Genomic DNA, 19168 nt, shown 5'->3' on the forward strand with positions numbered 1-19168 from the left:
GGAGGTTCAGCTGCAGGCTGAGCCAGGGTCGCCCCTCCTGGCCATCTGCGTGCACTTCTCCAGCCTACAGCGTCCAGCCCCAACCACAGCTCCTCTTCCAGCACTTTCACTGTGACCTGTGTTTAGTGACAAAGCAATGCCTGTTTCCTAGAAACTCTGGAAACACAGAAAAGCAGGAGTAGGGAATACAGATGCAGGGCCTTGATTGGAATCGATTTCATTCTGGTCTCCTGCATGGCTTGTATCTTTCTTTTTTTACTTTTGAGACAGGTCTAACTCTGTCGTCTAGGCCGGAGAGCAGTGACGATCACAGATCTTGGCAGCCTCAGCTTCCTGGGCTCCAGCCATCCCCTTACCTCAGCCTCAAGTAGCCAGGACTATGATGTGACCACATACAGCTCTTTTTTTTTTTTTGTAAGACACGGGTTCTCACTATGTTACCAGGGCTGGTCTCTAACTCCTGGGCTCACACAATCCACCTGCCTCAACTCACAAAGAGCTGGGATAACAGGCAAGAGCCACCCCGCCCAGCCTTCTTATCTTTGCCATGGGAGAAACAGGCCTCTTGGAGTGGCTCATTCTTCAGCTGTGAGTCCACGAGTTCTCCCAGAGCATTCACTGGTCCCTATGGGGCATTTCCCTGCCCTTCAATCTCCATCTCCCTCCCTCCCCTCCATCTCCCTTCTCTTCCACCCTTCTTCTCCCTCTCCCTCCCTCCCCCTCCATCTCCCTCTCCCTCCCTCCCCTGTCTCCCTCTCCCTCCCTCCCCTGTCTCCCTCTCCCTCCCTCCCCTGTCTCCCTCTCCCTCCCTCCCCTCCATCTCCCTATCCCTCCCTCCCCTCCATCTCCCTCCCCTCCCCCTCTATCTCCCTCCCTCTTCCTCCCTCCCCTCCATCTCCCTCCCTCTCCCTCCCTCCCCTCCATCTCCCTCCCTCTCCCTCCCTCCCCTCCATCTCCCTCACCCTCCCTCCCCATCCATCTCCTGCCCTCCCTCCCCTCCATCTCCCTCTCCTTCCCTCCCCTCCAACTCCCTCTCCCTCCCTGCCCCACTATTTCCATTTCACAGCGCTGCTCTCTCTCTGAAATCAGTCTTCTTTTTGACTTGCTCATGAATTTTCTTCCTTACTGAAGGTACATTCCAGGAGAACAGGGACCTTGTTTGTCTGGCTGGTTTGCTGCCATTTCCCCAGCATCTGATGGATCTTAGGTGCTAGGTGAATAGTTGGCAAGTGAATGAAAGATTCACAGTTAGCCTGGGGAAGGGCAGGGCGAAGAAAGACACCCTCGTGAGGGAACAGCTGCATGGCATGGTTCAGCTCTGGGCCTCGGTGGCAGCTGTGCCAGGCAGTGGTTGGGCTGGAGTGGGAGGCGCATTTCCTCTGACTCTGTGTCCTGGCCGCAGGCGACTGGTGGAGCGGCTGGAGACCCTGCGGGGGAACGTGATGGGGAACGGCCTGTCCCAGTGTCTGCTCTGCGGGGAGGTGCTGGGCTTCCTGGGCAGCTCCTCGGTGTTCTGCAAAGACTGCAGGAAGGTAAGACCCTGCTCCTGCTCCGTCCTGTCCTTCCGCCTTCCCAGCTGCGATTCTGGACAAGCCCTGCTGCTCTGTGGCTTGTGTGCTGGGTTGTCATACCCTCAGCCTCTTGGCAAGGATGAAGGAAAACCAAACGTCCTGATGTCTAGGGCTGGCTCTGGGTCGCATAGCTTGGGTGTATCTTCTGGCTCTCCCACTGGATTCACACCGAGCTTCAAGACCCAGCGCTGCTGTTAGAAGTCAGGGTGTGAATCTAGCTCTTCTTCTGTGACCTCAGAAAACCTAATGACTATCTCAGACCTGAGGTTCCTCATCTGTAAAATATGGTCATGATACCATGCACCTCACTGTGCTCTGAGGGTTACATATCATTAAAGGCGAAGCTCTTACAACCTTGCCTGGCATATAGGCACTCAAATGGTATCGTCTTTAGAATATATTAAGGCAACAAGAAAAACATGTTTTTAGTTGTTATTGGATAAATCCTGTTTTCCTCAAGGCCAGGTTGTGTGCTGGGAGGGACTGTGTATTCTGTTGGTCTGCTGTGCTCTTCATCCCTGGTTACTCAAAGGAGAATGATCTTTGCAGGAGAGCAAATCGATTTTCTCCTTATACTAAACTGTGCCACATGTTAAATTGTTTTATAATGATTCTGGGACTTTTTAAGTATGACTTTTAGTTTCTTCTGGAGTTTCAACTTGCCTTTCTTTTTCTTATTGCTGAGAGAATAATGCACCTTCCAATCCTCACGATTAGTCAGCATCTCAAGTTTACTATCATATGGAGCCTCTTTTTTTTTTTTTTCCTGGAATAAACCCTTCTAGATTCTCCCTCCTGCTCCCTTCTAGGCTGGTAACTGCACAGCTGTTATAATGGGACTCCCCTTTGCTACCCTCCTCGGTTAGACACACTGTTCTCTTTTTTATTTTCATCTTAGTTTTGCTGGAACTCATCCTCAAGTAACTTCCATGTGCTAGTCATGGTTTTTGTTGTTGTTTTTTAAGACAGAGTCTCACTCTGTCGCCCAGGCTGGAGTGCAAATGGCATGTGATCTCAGCCCACTGCAACCTCCACCTCCTGGGTTCAAGTGATTCTCCTGCCTCAGCCTCCTGAGTAGCTGGGATTACAGGCATGCACCACCACACGCAGCTAATTTTTGTATTTTAGTAGAGAAGGGGTTTCGCCATGTTGACCAGGATGGTCTTCAACTCCTAACCTCAGCTGATCCACTGGCCTCAGCCTTCCAAAGTGCTAGGATTACAGGCGTGAGCCACTGCCTGGCTGCTGGTCATGGTTTTAAGACTGGAGTTATTATACTGAAGAAGACAGAGGAGGAAATTTCTTGAGATAATAGTGGGCAAGGGAACTTAAAAACAAGTAACGATCAAGTGAACAAGACGGTTTCAGGACACAGTAAGCTCTGGGAAGAAATAACGGGGGCTGGGGGCTGGGAAGTGCTGAGAGGACCAGGAGAGATGGAGAAGTCAGGATAAATAAACATGGACGTGGAAGATGGCGGCCATTGGCAACTTGGTAAGGGCATTTTCAGTGGCATTCAAAAGGTCGATGAGAAAATCAAAGGTACAGTGAGGTTAATGTGCCCAATTAACAAATGGGAAAGGCAGGATTTCAGCTGCGGTCATTTGTTTTCCTGCTCTGTCATATGTGGTAAACTGGGCTGAGGAATGTGGATTAATTGGTCCAAGAATACTGGAGGGGAGGTGGAGGCTGCTGTCGGGCTGTGCTGGCTCCTCCTCCAGCCCTGCAAAGGCCTGGGACTATGGGTCAATGTAGGTGGGGGCGCCGGGACTTGGGAAGGTCCAGCTTCCAGGGCTTTGGTGGTGAGGTTATGTTTTATGACTCCTGCTGGGAGAACGGGACCTGGCAGCCTGTTTCCTCCTCTGCCTCTCAACCTCACAGCTGCTGTGAATATTCCAGATATAGGGGATCATAAAGAGGTGCAGAGCCGGCCTGCTTCCCCTGGGACAGTCCAGGGCCTGGGCCACAGAGGCAGCTGCTGGCCTGGCTGTGCAGCAGCTAACACAACTGCTCCCTAGGGCCACGTCTTAGGCAACAATGGCCGTCCCGGGGAGGACCTCAGCTGGCAGTGGGTCCCCAGGCCACTCTGAAGCTCTGGGCTGCTCCAGGCATTTCCGTTGAAATGGTTCTTATCGTTCAGCAGGCTGAGGACTCAGTCCTGGTGTGGGTGGTGAGGCTGGGGAGCTCTGAGCTTCTGAGGGTCGTGTTCCAGGTTGGAGGCGGGAGGAGAGGGTGTTAGGAAACACAGCTGGATGGTGGGCATTTGGGGGGTTGAAGAGTTCACACTTCCTTCTTGGAGGAGATTATGTGCATTCATTCTTTGATTAATAGCCCACTGTGTGAAGGCCCTGTTCTGGGTTCATGGCGATGCCGTGAACAAGACGGACAGAGTCCTCACTCTCACGGAGATGACTTTCCAGGGGTGGGGTAATAGAGAAGACAAATGGAGCTCAGAGAGGGTCCCCAGAGCCTCTCCCTAGGTGCTCTGTGTCGTGCTCTGCTTCATGTTATAGCATTCATGAGGCAGCACTCAGTACACTGAGGAACAGAGAAGACAAATGAATACAAACGAAGTAGCAGTTGGACACCGAGAATTAATGCGGAGTGCATGGGAGAGGCTTCGGTGCCCTCTCTGACCTCACGCCCACATGGAGCACTTAGGGAGAGGCTTCGGCGTCCTCCCTGACCTTGGGGCATGTTCAAGGGACAGATGCTGGCGTCTGGGACAGAGTGAGCGGCGGGTTGGCCCATCACACACAGTTTGCCAGCAAGGCCAGGAGTTGGGATTTCACCGGGAGTTTAATGGGATGTCAGTGGAGAGTTTTAAGCTGGGGTGTGATGGGACCTGATTTTAAGAGATGACCCTGGTGCTGGAGACAAGTCAGGTGGTGATGGCCGTCCCTGGGGGACAAGCTGGAAAGTCAGGTAGTGATGGCCATCCCTGGGAGACGAGCTGGAGACAAGTCAGGTGGTGATGGCCGTCCCTGGGGGATGATAGGGTCGGGACAAGGCCACGAAGGGACTGAGGCCATTTGCTGAGACACAGCGCCAGCCTCTTTGGCGTATTCTGAGCAGATGGGGAGGAGTTAGAGGGGGTGAATAAGGGTTATAGGAAGGAAAGAGCCCTGGACTGTAGGGGCCAGCCAGGGTGAAAGGCCACTTGGTCTACCTGAGCACAAGGGGGCAGCAGGTGCTACTGAACTGGCTGGTGAGTTCTGTACCCACACAGACACAACACGATGCTGAGGGCTCATGACCGGATGGGAGGGGCTCATCCATACTTTGAGAAGTGACTCCATGTTCCCACAAGGGTCTGGCAGGGCAGCTTCCCTCCTCCCTGGCCCCAAGATTGTGAGGTGGCTGTGCCCTGAGCTGCTGAGCCCGACAGACTTGGGTTGAGGTCCCCGCGTGGCCCTGGTGGAGCAGTCATGGTCAAATCACTTCACATCTCTGGGCCTCTGTTTTGCCATCTGTAAAATGGAGTCGTCTGTAAAATGGCATCATCAAGCTTCTCTCATCTTGATGGACGAGTGAGTGGTGATGCCCAGCCCATCACCAGCCGGCAGTGAAAGCGCCTGTGACTGCTGCTCACCCTCTCAGGGTCCTGCCTGAGGAGGCTGCACGCGTGTTATGAGGATGGAGCAGGTCCAGGATGTCTCCAAAGAGGCTGAGTGACTCCCTGGGTCATGACCCAGGTCACCACAACAAAACACCATGGACTGAACTGGGCGCCCTCAGCAGTGGACATGTTTCATTGGAGGCACGAAACTGAGACCCAGGTGCTGGCAGATTCTGTGTCTGGTGAGGGTGCTCTTCCTGGTGTGCAGACAGCCATCTTCTTGTGGCCCATGTGGCGAGAGGAGAGGGCTCTAGTCTGTCCTCCTCCTCTTGCTTCTTATTTTTTGACAGGGTCTCACTGTCACCCAGCCTGGCGTGTGTGGCGTGGTCATTGCTCACTGCAGCCTCCAACTCCTGGGCTCAAGCAATCTTCCCGCCCCAGCTTCCCGGGTAGCTGAGACAACAGATGTGTGCCACCACGCCTGCCTAATTTTATGTATTTTGTAGACATAGAGCATTGGTCTTTTGCCCAGGCTGGTCTCAAACTGGCCCTCAAGCAATCCTCCACCTCAGCTTCTCACAGTGCTGGGATGACAGACCTGAGCCACACCCCCAACCTCTTCCTTTTCTTATGAAGACACTAGTTCTGTTGGATTAGGGCCCCACCCTTGTGACCTCATTTTACCTAAATTACCTCCTAACAACCCTCTCTTCAAATACAGCCCCTTGGGGACACAGTTCAGTCCCCAGCACTGCAATTATCTTTGTCTTAAACTTAGAAACAGAGCTCCCACAATAGTCCCGTAGTTTACATGAAAGCCCAGAAGCCTTTGTAGCTTCAGCACTGGATTCCTGAGCCGGCAGGGAAGCCCTCAGTTTCTGTGCAGGTTAAGCACGTAAATGTCTCACTCAGTCGCTTAGCCTGCTGTGTGCCAGTCCTGGGTTAGGGGTATCCAAAAAGAGAGGTGTTCAGAACGATCTCTTCCCGCATGGCCTCAAGGTCATGATGGGCAGATGGGATTCTCTAGAGTGACGTGCACCATGGCTGGGACTGGAGTTTCCAGGACTCAGAGCAGCCAGGAGGGCTGCCTGGAGGAGGGGGCCCCTGAAGGCCAGGCAGGCTTCTGCAAGGCTGAGGGCAGAGGGAAGGGCATCTGCGGAGGGGAAGAACACATAGGCCAAGGCTGGAAGCTGGAAACTGGCTGAGCTGGGCAAGCGCCTGATTGCGAGGGAGGTGCCCGCGAGGCAGAGGCGTGTGCTGGAGGAAAAAGCAACACAGGATCTGACTGGGGAATAGTGACCTTGGAGGAGGGAGGGGCGTGCTCCAGCTGCCTCCAAGGCTGAGCACCCCCAGTCCTGAAAACGCAGGGCAGAACTGGAATCTTTGGAACGCTGAGCTGTAGGGGACTTGGGAGTCTTTCAGGGGACAAGCTGCATTTAAGCAGTGAACGGGCAGATGTATTGGGCCTGGGACTCCAGGGAGAGAATTGCAGTCACTGACCCCCCGGGATCCCTGCTGTGAGGGGTGGTTACCTAGAACCTGAGCCACCGCAGAATCAGGGAGGCCCAGACATGACCCCTGCAGGGCTCTCTGGCATCTGGGAGGAGAGACGATGCCATCCATTTCTCGTCCAACTGTGGTATCAGGCACTGGGGACCTGGCATCGGGAGCCATGCAGATCCCAGTGCTCCGGAGAGAGGTGTTAAACCAGGATGGGGGTGGTTCATTATAGTTGGGGTTGGGGCTAGGGGGGCTCTCACATGGTGTGGGACATCAGGGGCCCTCCACATGGGGCCTGCTAGCTTCAGGGCACCTCCCTATTTATCTCCATCACCACGCTGCACCTCCTCACCCTCTGCAGGGGGCTGCAGTGAGGGCTCAGGCAGGCTGGAGAAGGGGTGCTGGGGAGATCCCCACCATAGGAAGTGTCCAGGCCCAGGCAAGGTCGGGGGACAGAGCCTCCAGTGCTCCTGGGTGTATAGAGGCGTCCCCAGCGAGAGGCCTGGCAGCCGTCAGCTAATGAGCTCGAGAGTGGAAGTCGCTGCTGTGTTGCTCCTCACTGTGTCCCCTCTGTAATTGGGCCTGCGGCCTCGGCTGCCTGCCCTCTTTATCTGAGGGCTGTGGTGGGAAGGGAGAGGGGCTGCATGCTTAATTAGAGAGGCCTGGTGCCTCTGATTGCTTGGGATCAGAGTCAGCCCGCTTTCAGCATCATCCAGAGTCCAGCCAGCACTGGGAGGCTGAGCAAGGCCCGCCGGAGCCTGGGAGGAATCATCACCCTTTGAGGGAAGCAGTTGGGTTTTTTTCTGGTCTTGGCCAAATGTGCCCCGCAATGTGGGTGCAGGGGAGCCTGCCCATGAAAGATCACCTGGGTCCTAATGAAGGAAGATGGGACAGTCTCATGTTTTGCCCAAATCCCTCAGAGGAAGTCCAGCTCAGGTGGGTCAGGTGGGGGTGGGCGTCAGCCAGCCCAGCTTGGAGGGAAGGGGCTGGGCCAGAACCTGACCCTCCCTCCAGCCTGGCTTGAGCCCACTTGGCTCTGAGGAGGGTGTGTATCCTGCTGAGTCATCTTGGGCCCCTGGCCAGGGGGCTGGCAGGAGCCCTGGGCTGGGTGGGGGACACGCCGTTTTCCTAAAGCTTCGGTTTCCCTCTGTTCAGTTTCTGGGACTCCAGGCCGTGAAGCCACGGGAGGAGCAGGAGTGTCTGTTCACTCTGCTGCCTGCCCACTGCAGAGCTCTGCCCTCTCTGGCAGCATTTTAAGAGACGAGGTCTTGGCCTGCCACCCAGGCTGCAGTGCAGTGGTTGATGGCTCACTGCAGCCGTAAACTCCTCAGCTCCATCGATCCTCCTACCTCACCTCCCTAGGAGCTAGGTCTACAGGCATGCACTGCCTTGCCTGGATAATTTTTTATTTTTTGTAGAGACAGGGTCTTGCTCTGTTGCCCAGGCTAGTCTCAAACTCCTGGCTCAGATGACCCTCCTGCCTCGGTCTGTCAAAGTGCTGGGATGAAGGCGTGAGCCCCGGTGTCCGGCCTCGTCACTGTTTCATTCCCAGCACCTGCCCTCCGCTCGTGGAGGTGGCAGTGACCCCTGACGTGCCTGCAGCAGCACTCGAGAGAGAGTCTGCTCACCTGAGAAGTCGTTTCCTGTCTGGGGAAGCTGTGGGGGTCCTGGCCCCATCCAGTTTACAGAGAGCTCCTCCTGGAGGTGGAGGCATAAGGGCCAGGAGAGGATTCAGGTGCTGCCCGGGTCCTTGCTGCTCAAAGTGTGGGCCGAGGACCAGTGATGTGGTTGTCGCCTGGGTGTTCATTAAAAATGCAGAATCTCAGCCCCCCAGACCTCCCAGGCTAGAAGCTGCAGTTTAACCAGGCCCCTTTGCATAAGGTTTCAAGGTTCATCTGTGACATTGCAGGCGTCAGGATTTCCGTCCTTTCTAAGGCTGAGGGCATTTCACGGTGCACATCCGTGTTTTGTTTATCCACTCATCTGTGACGGCCATCTGGGTTCCTTCCGTGTTCTAGCTGTTGTGAGTAACGTTGTGGTGACCTCAAGTGTGCACCTCTCTGTGATCCTGCCTTCCAGTCTCTCGGGAACTGCTGGATCCTATGGCGATTCTGTTTAATTGAGAAGCTTCCATCCTGTTTTCCGTGGCAGCTGCACCATTTTATGTTCCCACAAGTGTAAGGGTTTGGAGAAGTCAGCTTTTTGCAGAGCCTCCTCCTGGATGGGTGTGGGGTGAAAGTCCTCTGTCAGCCCGTTCCCTACTCCCTTTTCAAACCTCACCCTCAGCCTGTCCCTCCGTGGAGTGGAGAAGCAGCAGCTCCCGGAGCCATTTCATCCCAGTGGCCTGCAAATTGGTCCTTTCTCCTCTCAACCTAATTTGTATGTGGAAGACGTGTGTTTATGCCTCATTACGGAGATGGATTTTTTCATTCAGTGGCTGATGTTTCCTAAATACCCGGAAGCAGTCACTTAATTTGTCTGCCCCAGGGGCCTGCTCCAGCTGCTCCTACCTCTCCGAGGTTGCTTGGCAGGAACCAGCTTGGCTGGATCGGAGGATTGGACCAGACACCACGCTGCCTCTCGGAACATCCGCCTTGCTCTGGAGTCTGACGGCAGAGCATCTCCACTACGGCCTGCTTTTCTCTTGCTGTTGGGAGGTCTGCAGCATGACTTTTCTGCTTCTGAAGGGAGAGCAAGCAGCTGCCTTGTGCAGTGCTGAGCCCATTCTTCTCACACCACATGCCACCAGCATGCTGCTGACCTCCAGCTTAGGGCTATCAGCACAAAGGCAGCCAGGGGGCTGCAGGGACCCAGGGTGGGCTTGGGGAACTGCTCGGATCCCTGGCAAGGCCCAGAGCTTTCTGGATGGAACTTTGTGTGATGTGTCCCACGCCAGTTCCTGTGTGCACTCAGTCACCTTCACGCCAGGCCCCAAGGCCTAGGAGGCGGAGAGCCAGCCTCTGCCCTCCAGGAGCTCACAGTTGGTGTCAGATATGGCAGTGCAGCGTGAGAAGTGCTGTAGGAGTAGAAGGCAGGCAGGAGCATGGGGCGGACCTGCCATGGGCAAATGGTGGCACCCAGGGAGGTGGGGGAGGCCTCTGGGCTGCAGAGGGGGGTGGGTGTTGCAGCGGGCCGGGAGGATGGGTGACCAGGTTCCCGAAGAGGGCACTTCAGGAGCAGCCGCAGCTCTGCAGAGGAGGGTGCCGGGGAAATGTGGTGCAGCGGAGCGCAAGTGTGGTGCCAAGTAAGTATGGGGGCGTTTGGTGTAGCTGAGGGTCTGGTTATGCCAGGGAGTGAGAAGGAGAGGGAGGGAGGAAAAGGGAAGAAGAAGAGGGCGGTGGGGAGAGGAAAAGAGCCAGTGAGGGGAAAGAAGCAGGTGGGGAGGAGAGAGACAGGAGGATCAGTAGGGCTCTGGGTGGCAGGCCGGGGCTTGCTCTGTGGCAGGTGGAGAACTTACAGGCGTCAGACCCATCGAAGGGTGCTAGGCAGGGAAAAGCCAGTCACATGGGCCTGTGGGGAGGGTACATCTAGATGCAGATTTGCAGAGACTCCGTGGATACTGAATCCAATTCGCTGTAGTGAGGGCCTGAGTTAAGGCAGGAGCAGCCAGGATGGAGACTGAAGACAAGAGTTAGCCGTGACAGAAGCAGCCGGCGATGGAGAGCTCACTCTAGAGGTGCCAAGGCTGCACCTGCCTCATTAGCAAAGCCACCTGGAGGTCCTGGTCAGTGCGTTGTGGGTGAAGAGATGGAGGCCAAGTGGAGTCACATGGCGGCCAGTGCTGAGTCTGACTACCTCACCAGCCAGGCGGGGCGTGTGCACAGGGACTGCATGGAGGGCTGGTCTGGCGTGGGAGCCGACATGGGGAAGGGCTTGAGGGCATGTTGGTAGTGGGGCTGGGGGTCCAGGGGAGCTGTGTATGTGTACCAGGTGGTCCAGGCTGGCTCCCAGGCCATGGGTCAGAAAGGGGCTGGGGAATTCAGGCGCAGTGGCTCACACCTATAATCCCAGCACTTTGGGAAGTTGAGGTGAGAGAATTACCTGAGCCCAGGAGTCTGAGACCAGCCTGGGCAATGTAGTGAGACCCCGTCTCTACCAAAAAAAAAAAAAAAAACTGGGCATGGTGGTGTGCACTTACGGTTCCAACTACTTGGGAGGCTGAGATGGGAGGATGAGCCTGGAAGGCTTGAGCCCCAGAGGTGGGACTCGAAGTGAGTCAAGACTGTGTGACCTAGCACTTCTACGTGGGTGTTCTGCTGTTGAGATGCTGAAGCTGGGGCATCCCTGGGCACCTGCTGTGTGTGGTCAGGTCACCCACGTGGGAGGAATCTAGGTGAGGAGGAGCCGGCCTGTAACCTGGTGGAGCTGCCCCGTGGGATGTCAGGGGCAGAGGAGGCTGGTGTGAGCTGGGCCTGTAGGGTGGAGTGTTCCTTCCCTGCCAAGCCCCTCAGCTGTGAGGCAGGCACCACCCTGTCCTCCTGGACTCTCCTGGGTTTCACATTTGTAAATGGCTCAGGGGTGGGAGGGAACCAAAAGAAGGAGAATATCTGTGACCCAAAAACTATGTGAATGTAAATCTCAGTGTCCCTAAAGGTTTGCTGAGCACAGCCACACTCTTGTTCTCCTGTGGCCTCAGCTGGCTCAGTGCTGCCCTGGCCGGGTTGAATGGTTGTGATAGAGCCTAAGATGCTAACTCTCTGGCCCTTCACCAATCAGCATCCCAGACGTGAGCCCCAGCCAGGCACTCGCTGCTCAGAATCGAGAAGGGGCCTGACCTCCTTCCCCTCCAGTTATGTGGGGGCAGTGTTGGGTACCAGCCTCAGCTATTTGAGCCTCTGCAGATTCCAGAATTTAACGAGCTGGCTTCTCTTGGTCTTACTAGTTTTCTTTTCCCAGAATTTTAAAAAGTAACTTACACTACTGTGCAGACATTAGAGCACTGGACTCTGGCCCCTGGGTTCTCCTGGCTCAGGCTCATCCTCTTCCTCCTCTCTGCCTCTGCTTTCTCACCTGGAAGTTGGGAATAATAATCGTGCCTATCTCGGAAGGTGGCTGTAAGGATTGCATTGAGGAAAGTATGTGATATGCTCTTAGACACAGGCCCTGAATCATGGGAACTGCTCACTAATTATTAAAAAGTCAAACAATGCAGCCTTTCTCCTTGCCCCTCCACCTGTTTCTTATAACTGCTGGGGGATCTAATTCATTCCTTAGTTGTTAAATCTTTTTTGTTTTGTTTTGTTTTTGTTTTTTTTGAGATGGGATCTCGCTCTGCTGTCCAGGCTGGAGTGCAGTGGTGGGATCTTAGCTCATGGCAGCCTCAACCTTCTGGGCTCGTGTGATCTTCCCATCTCAGTCCCCCGAGTGGCTGGGACTAGAGGCGCATGCCACCACTCCTGGATAAATTTTTATTTTCTGTTTTTTGTAGAGACTGGGTCTTGTTATGTTGCCCAGGCTGACCTCAAAACTCCTCAAGTGATCCCCCTGCTCAGCTTCCCTAAGTACTGGGAAACAGGTGTGAGCCGCCAACCTTGACGGTAAAGTTAAGTCGTTAGTTCTTAAAAGCCTCAGATTTTATCTCCAAGAGATAAAGTCCTACAGAGGACTGTCAAGTTATTTTCTGACTTGGATGCCTTGTAGACATGACATATGAAGGATAATCCAACCCTAAAAAAATACGTGAAACGCTGCAGATGTATGTGAAATGTTAAGCTCTTACCCGTGATCTTAGCAGTCGGGGTGTGTGTCCTCCCACCTTCTCTGTGTCTCCCCACACTCACATGGGTGTACACAGGGTCGAGGTGTATGTATGCTCTTCATGGGACCAAACTACATTACTTATTCTGGAATTTCCTTTTTTCATCTTTTCCCACTTAATAAGATACCAAAAACATCCTCCCATGACTATACGTGTAAATCTAATTCCAGTTGTAGGAGCGGTGCTGTATAGGGGAGTTTTCACACTCCCCTCCAGCCCCCTTACATCCCTGTTGGTCAGGCCTGGGTGAGTGTGGATGGCAGCCAGGGCAGGGGAGAGGGGAGAGCCATGCCTGAACCCACCCTCACTGACAGCAGATGCCTCCATCCTGTTTCGGTTAAGCTCAGCCTCTTTCTGGGGTCCGAGTCTCTCCTGCGCCTGGCCCTGTCTGCTGCCTTCCTCTGCCCTCCACTCCCTGCACTGCACATAGACACACCCACACACGTCCGAACTCTCGTTGAAGGCATGGTTCAAGTTCATCCCTGCAACGGCTCCTGGGATCTTGGGTAAATGAAAGGACAGATGTGGTGGGTGGGCTGGGGCAGGTGGGGTGAGGCACTGCGGTGTAAATGCACAGGCAGAACCCATCTGAACCTCAGTTACCTGCCTGTCCTGCTGCACCCACACCTGGAAGGGCTGGGAGACAGCCGTGCTCTGAACCTCCCGCATGACCTCAGGTGAAAATCTGTTCCTCTCTCTGACCTTCCAGTGAAAGGCAAAGGCTGGAAGGGAGAATCTCTCGGCCTCCCTGCGGTTTCCTCCCATTTATCGGTTTCCTCCCACACAGTGCAGCTCTGTCCCAGCCGTGAAGCCTCACTGTGCACAGGTGCCAGAGCAGCAATTACAGGGCTGGGTGCTGAAGCTCCCGTCTCTCTCTGGAGCACAGCTTGGTTGGTGGTGGTTTTAAAGCCATGGCAGGTTTGCTGCTCAGTTCACTTTGGCCCGGGCCCTAGTGAGTTCTGCGCAGGAGGAGTCAGTGTGGGGGTGCTTCTGAGAACCCCCGTGCCTCTGACGTTCCTGTGATGTCATGTGTCACTCATGTCCCCCAGGAGATGGGCAGGGAAAAGGCAGTGTTCATACTCATTTTCCAGATAGAGAAACTGAGGCTCAGAGGAATGACTCCCTCTCGGTGGCACTGCCAGTGCATTGCAACGACTCTTACAGCTCTATTCAGAACTTTGCCCACAGGCTGGGTGAGGTGGCTCACACCTGTAATTCCAGCACTTTGGGAGGCCGAGGTAGGAGGATCCCTGGATGCCAGGAGTTTGATACAGCCTGAGCAACAAAGCAAGACCGTGTTTTAACAAAAAATGAGAAAATCAAGTAGTCCCAGCTACTTGGGAGGCTGAGGCAGGAGGATCACTTGAGTCCAGGAGTTCAAGATCAGCCTGGGCAAATGGCAAAACCCCATCTCTACACAAAATACAAAAATTAGCCAGGCATGGTGGCGCATTAGCCAGGCATGGTGGCACATACCTATAGTCTCAACTACTGGGTAGGCTGACATGGGAGGATTGCTTGAGCCAGGGAGGTTAAGGCTACAATGAGCCGTTGGTCTGGTCACTGCAGTCCAGCCTGGGTGACAGAGTGAGACCTTATCTCAAGAGAAAAACAAAAACCCAGAGAACTTTGCCTGTATACCTTTTAAAATGTAAAGAGATCTAAAGATGTGCAGGAGACTCCCAAAGAAAGAAGGTGATATCTGGTCACACTTGCAAACAAGGTGGCAAGGCTGATGGCTTCATGCCCCTGACACTGGGGGAGGAATTTTAGCTCCAGAGGGTGAGGGAGCATCCAGCCTAGGAGCATCCAGAGTCAGAGGGAGCATCCAGCTCTAGGGAATCCAGAGTCAGAGAGAGCACCCAACTCCGGAGCATCCAGAGTTGGTGGGAGCACCCAGCCCAGGATCATCCAGAGTTGGAGGGAGCACCCAGCCCTGGAGCATCTAGAGTCAGAGGGAGCACCCAGCCCCAGGGAATCCAGAGTCAGAGGGAACACCCAACTTCAGAGCATCCAGAGTCAGAGGGAGCACCCAGCCCTGGAGCATCCAGAATCAGAGGGATCACCCAGCCCCAGGGAATCCAGAGTCAGAGGGAGCACCCAACTCCAGAGCATCCAGAGTCAGAGGGAGCACCCAGCCCTGGAGCTTCCAGAGTGGAGGGAGGACCCAGCCCTGGAGTGTCCAGAGTCGGAGAGAGCACCCAGCTCTGGAGCGTCCAGTGTCAGAGGGAGCACCCAGCCCTGGAGCGTCCAGAGTTGGAGGGAGCATCCACAGAGGGAGCACCCAGCCCCAGGGCATCTGGAGTCTGAGGGAGCACCCAGCCCTGGGGCAGCCAGAGTGGGAGGGAGCACTAGCCCTGGAGCATCCAGAGTTCGAGAAAGCACCCAGAGCAGGAGGAGCACCCAGCCCTGGAATATTCAGAGTTGGAGGGAGCACCCAGCCCTGGGTACCCTGAGGCAGTGCCCCTTACAGAGTAAACCTGAGCCTGACCTTGGTTTGTCCCACCCCTGAGGTGGCTGGACGATGGCTGTACATATGGAGGAGTTGTGGCCCAGCCTCACCGTGAGGCCAGCCCCATGTAGAGTGGGTAAGAGCTTCTGTGGGCCTGGCTGGGGTATCTGGGACACTGGTCAGGGCTGTCCTGCAGTGACATCTTCTCCCCCAAGATACTTGCCACGCGAGCTCAGCAGCCATCTTTCCCGGGTCTGGTCAGTGAGCTCAGTGTTGTTTTCCCCGGGGCTGGTCAGTGAGCTCAGTGTGTGGCCAGTGAGCTCTGTGGCCGTCTTCCCCAGGGCTGGTCAGTGAGCTTCGTGTCCATCCTCCCCGAGGCTGGGCAGTGAACTCTGTGGCCATCTTCCCCGGGGCTGGTCAGTGAACTCAGTGTGTGGTCAGTGACCTCCGTGGCTGTCTTCCCCGGGGCTGGTCAGTGAACTCAGTGTGTGGTCAGTGAGCTCTGTGGCCGTCTTCCCCAGGGCTGGTCAGTGAGCTCCATGTCCATCATCTTCCCTGGGGCTGGTCAGTGAGCTCAGTGTGTGGTCAGTGAGCTCTGTGGCCATCTTCTTCAAGGCTGGTCAGTGAGCTCCGTGTCCATCTTCCCGGGGGCTAGTCAGTGAGCTCAGTGTGTGGTCAGTGAGCTCTGGCCATCTTCCCCAAGGCTGGTCAGTGAGCTCCGTGTCCATCTTCCCCGGGGCTGGTCAGTGAGCTCCATGTCCATCTTCCCTGGGGCTGGTCAGTGAACTCAGTGTGTGGTCAGTGAGCTCTGTGGTCGTCTTCCCCAGGGCTGGGCAGTGAGCTCCGTGTCCATATTCCCTGGGGCTGGTCAGTGAACTCAGTGTGTGGTCAGTGAGCTCCATGGCTGTCATCCCCGGGGCTGGTCAGTGAGCTCTGTGGCCATCTTCCCCAAGGCTGGTCAATGAGCTCTGTGGCCATCTTCCCTGGGGGCTGGTCAGTGAACTGAGTGTGTGGTCAGTGAGCTCTGTGGCTGTCTTCCCCAGTGCTGGTCAGTGAGCTCCATGTCCATCTTCCCTGGGGCTGGTCAGTGAACTCAGTGTGTGGTCAGTGAGCTCCGTGGCCGTCTTCCCCGGGGCTGGTCAGTGAGCTCCATGGCCATCTTTTCTGGGGCTGGTCAGTGAGCTCAGTGTGTGGTCAGTGAGCTCCATGGCCATCTTCCCCGGGGCTGGTCAGTGAGCTTTGTAGCCATCTTCCCGGGGCTGGTCAGTGAGCTTCATGGCTGTCTTCCCCTGGACTGGTCAGTGAACTCAGTGTGTGGTCAGTGAGCTCTGTGGCCGTCTTCCCCGGGGTTGGTCAGTGAGCTCCGTGGCCGTCTTCCCTGAGGCTGGTCAGTCAGCTTAGTGTCCATCTTCCCTGGGGCCCGTCAGTGCAACCTTGGGAGAGCCTCGGCCCCAGGAAGAAGCATCGTTGGCAAATCCATTTAGCAGCCATTACCAGGAGCAGTAATTTCACACAGCCTCTTGTCTCTGTTGAGGTAAATAACAGTGACATTTGCAGTCCAGCGAAGCCCCATGCCATACACCTCAGCGCTGTGCCCTCGAGCTGCTGCACTTGTGGAGGCCTGTGGTGCCTCACCCCTCTCCACTCACCCCTGCGGTTCCTCACCACTCCCTACTCAGCCCTGTGACTCCTCATCCCTCTCCACTCACCCCTGCAATTCCTCACCCCTCTCCACTCACCCCTGCAGTTCCTCAGCCCTCTCCACTCACCCCTATTACTCCTCACCCCTCTCCACTCGCCCCTCCACTCACCCCTGCAGTTCCTCACCCCTCTCCACTTGCCTCTGCAGTTCCTCAGCCCTTTCCATTCATCTCTGCGGTTCTTCAGCCCTCTCCACTCGCCCCTGCAGTTCCTCAGCCCTTTCCACTCACCCCTTCACTCACCCCTGCAGTTTCTCATCCCTCTCCACTCGCCCCTGCGACTCTTCACCCCTCTCTACTCGCCCCTGCGGCTCCTCAACCCTCTCCACTCGCCCCTGTGACTCCCCACCCCTCGCCACTCGCCCCTGCAATTCCTCACCCCTCACCACATGCCCCTGCGACTCCTCACCCCTCTCCACTCGCCCCTGCAACTCCTCAACCCTCTCCATTCGCCCCTGCGGTTCCTCACCCCTCTCCACTCGCCCCTGTGGTTCCTCACCCCTCTCCACTCGCCCCTGCTACTCCTCATCCCTCTCCACTCGCCCCTGTGACTCCACCCTTCTCCACTCACCCCTGTGACTCCTCACCACTCTCTAGTTGCCCCTGTAATTTCTGCTGTGACATTTCCCTACAGCTCTTTGCTGTTCATGGACCTTAACTCACGATGGACTGAGCCCATCTAGTTCCCTGTGGGAGGACATGGCGGGCAGCTCCTCTGCTGATGGGGGAGCCAAGGGGAAAAGGGGGAGCAGGTTCATTTCCCTGCAGCTCCTTTTAGCCTGGGCCTCAAAACTGCGAATCCGGCCTTCATCAGAGGCCTCTTTAGCTCTCTCCTTCAAGGCTCTCTTCTTACCCTTGTTGTCCTGCTTTCCATGGGAGGGAGGATTCTGCTCCAGGTCACAGATGGATAAACTGAGGCTGAGAAGGGGTGAGAAGGGCTGAGAAGGCTGAGACTCTTCTGCCCAGGAATGGTGTTGAGGCTCAGACAGCAGTGGTATTCAGGCCTGCAGGGAGTGTGGCCTGAGCACCTGAGTTGCCAATCGGGGGAGGGCTGCTGGGCTGTTGCTGGGTGGAGGAGACTCATTTGCTTTCCAGCCCATCCTCCACTCCTCTGCTTGTTCAAATGCAGCTCTGATTAGGTCACTGTCTCCTTCCTCTCCCCTGAAGTCTTCAGTGGCTCCCTACTGCCCATAGCGTAAACTCTAAAACACCCCCCCATGGTATCCAGGGCCCTCAGTTCATTCCCTGACTGCAGCCTGCTGACTTAGCAGCACAGGTGAAACTCCCAGCTGGGAGTTCTAAGGCCCAGGGCCAGGCCTGATTCCCCTAGCCCCGACCTGCCGACCTGTTCCCTCCTTGGAGCTCCTCCATGCATCTCCAGGGTCTACAAGGGAGCGTTAGTGCTGTTGCTGTTGGAATGTTAAGAAATCCTACAATCTGTCTAGTCTGCTGTATTTTTCAAAGGAAAAATAAGTTCCAATGACAGGTATTTGCTGGCTGGATTTTTTGGTTTTGTTTTTGAGATGGAGTCTCCCTCTGTCACCAGGTTGGCGTGCAGTGGCCTGATATCAGCCTACTGCAACCTCTGCCTCCCGGGTTCAAGCAGTTCTCCTGACTCAGCCTCCCGAATAGCTGGGACTACAGGTGCATGCCACCATGCCTGGCTAATTTTTTTTTGGGTATTTTTAGTAGAGATGGGGTTTTGCTATATTGGCCAGGCTGGTCTCACACTTCTGACCTCAAGTGATCGGCCCACCTCAGCCTCCTAAAATGCTGTGATTATAGGCATGAGCCACCATGCCCAGCCTGGCTTGGAGAATAGTGACTGTATCCTAGGCATGGGAAAGAACACAGGGAAGGGAGAGGGCAGTTTTACAGACTGAGCTTTTAAAAGTTATGATAATTCTGCAACGTCAGAGAGGCTGGTGCTCTACCCCTGAGAGTGGGGTGGGGAGGGCTGCTGAGCGGCCCCAGTGTCCCACGCTGAGCTGGTCAGGGCAAAGCTGGAGGACGTGGAGAGTCTCCCAACTTTGCCCAGGTGGTCTGTGCTGACTCCATTTCTGATGGATCCTGGCCTGGCCTTGGGCTGTCACCCCCAGCCTCCCCCACTCCGCACTGTACTTGGGAGTGTGGGTGGTAGGCTGTGTGCCATCCAGCTTCCGGCCCTGGTTGCACTCTGGGTCCCTCCTGCCTCCTCCAGGCCCCAGGCCCAGTGGTGGCTGCATCCCTGGGTCTCATCGAGCCCAAAGCCCTTCCTGCCCCAGTGCTCTCCTCACCCCACACCTCAAGCGGGGCTGCCCTCCTGTCTTCCCTGCTCCCTGTCACCTGGCTCCCTGCCCCCAGCAGCCTCTGCCCTCCCTGGCCTTCGTTGCCTGGTTCCCTGCCTCAGCCGCCTCTGCTGCCTCGGAATGAAATTGGTGTAGCCCAGGGTCTGCCCCTGGCTGCTGGCACTTCTTTCATTCCGTTGCTTGACAGATGCATCCTGAGTGCCCACCGTGTATCATGCAGCAGCCCAGGTTCTGGAACCACGTCGGGGATCAGGCAGGAAAAGCCTCCATCCTCCTGAAGCATCTGTTCTGGGTGGTGAAATCACAGGAAGCAGTGGGCAAATGAATCTCAGGCATTTTC

General features: G+C 55.6%; 1 protein-coding gene across 27 annotated transcripts in view; it reads left to right on the plus strand.

Moving 5' to 3' along the window:
- RPH3AL (rabphilin 3A like (without C2 domains)) overlaps positions 1-19168 on the plus strand; it is a 177639-nt gene that overhangs the window by 64931 nt on the left and 93540 nt on the right. For all 27 annotated transcript variants that reach the window (XR_013535372.1, XM_078372333.1, XM_078372345.1 and 24 more), the window contains one exon: positions 1403-1532. Coding sequence is in view for 26 of the 27 variants with exons in the window: in XM_078372333.1 (XP_078228459.1) it covers positions 1403-1532 (130 nt within the window). In the remaining variant the exon portion in view is untranslated. The remainder of the gene's footprint in view (positions 1-1402; positions 1533-19168) is intronic.

The sequence above is a fragment of the Callithrix jacchus genome, chromosome 5, assembly GCF_049354715.1.
Source record: "Callithrix jacchus isolate 240 chromosome 5, calJac240_pri, whole genome shotgun sequence".
NCBI lineage: Eukaryota > Metazoa > Chordata > Mammalia > Primates > Cebidae > Callithrix > Callithrix jacchus.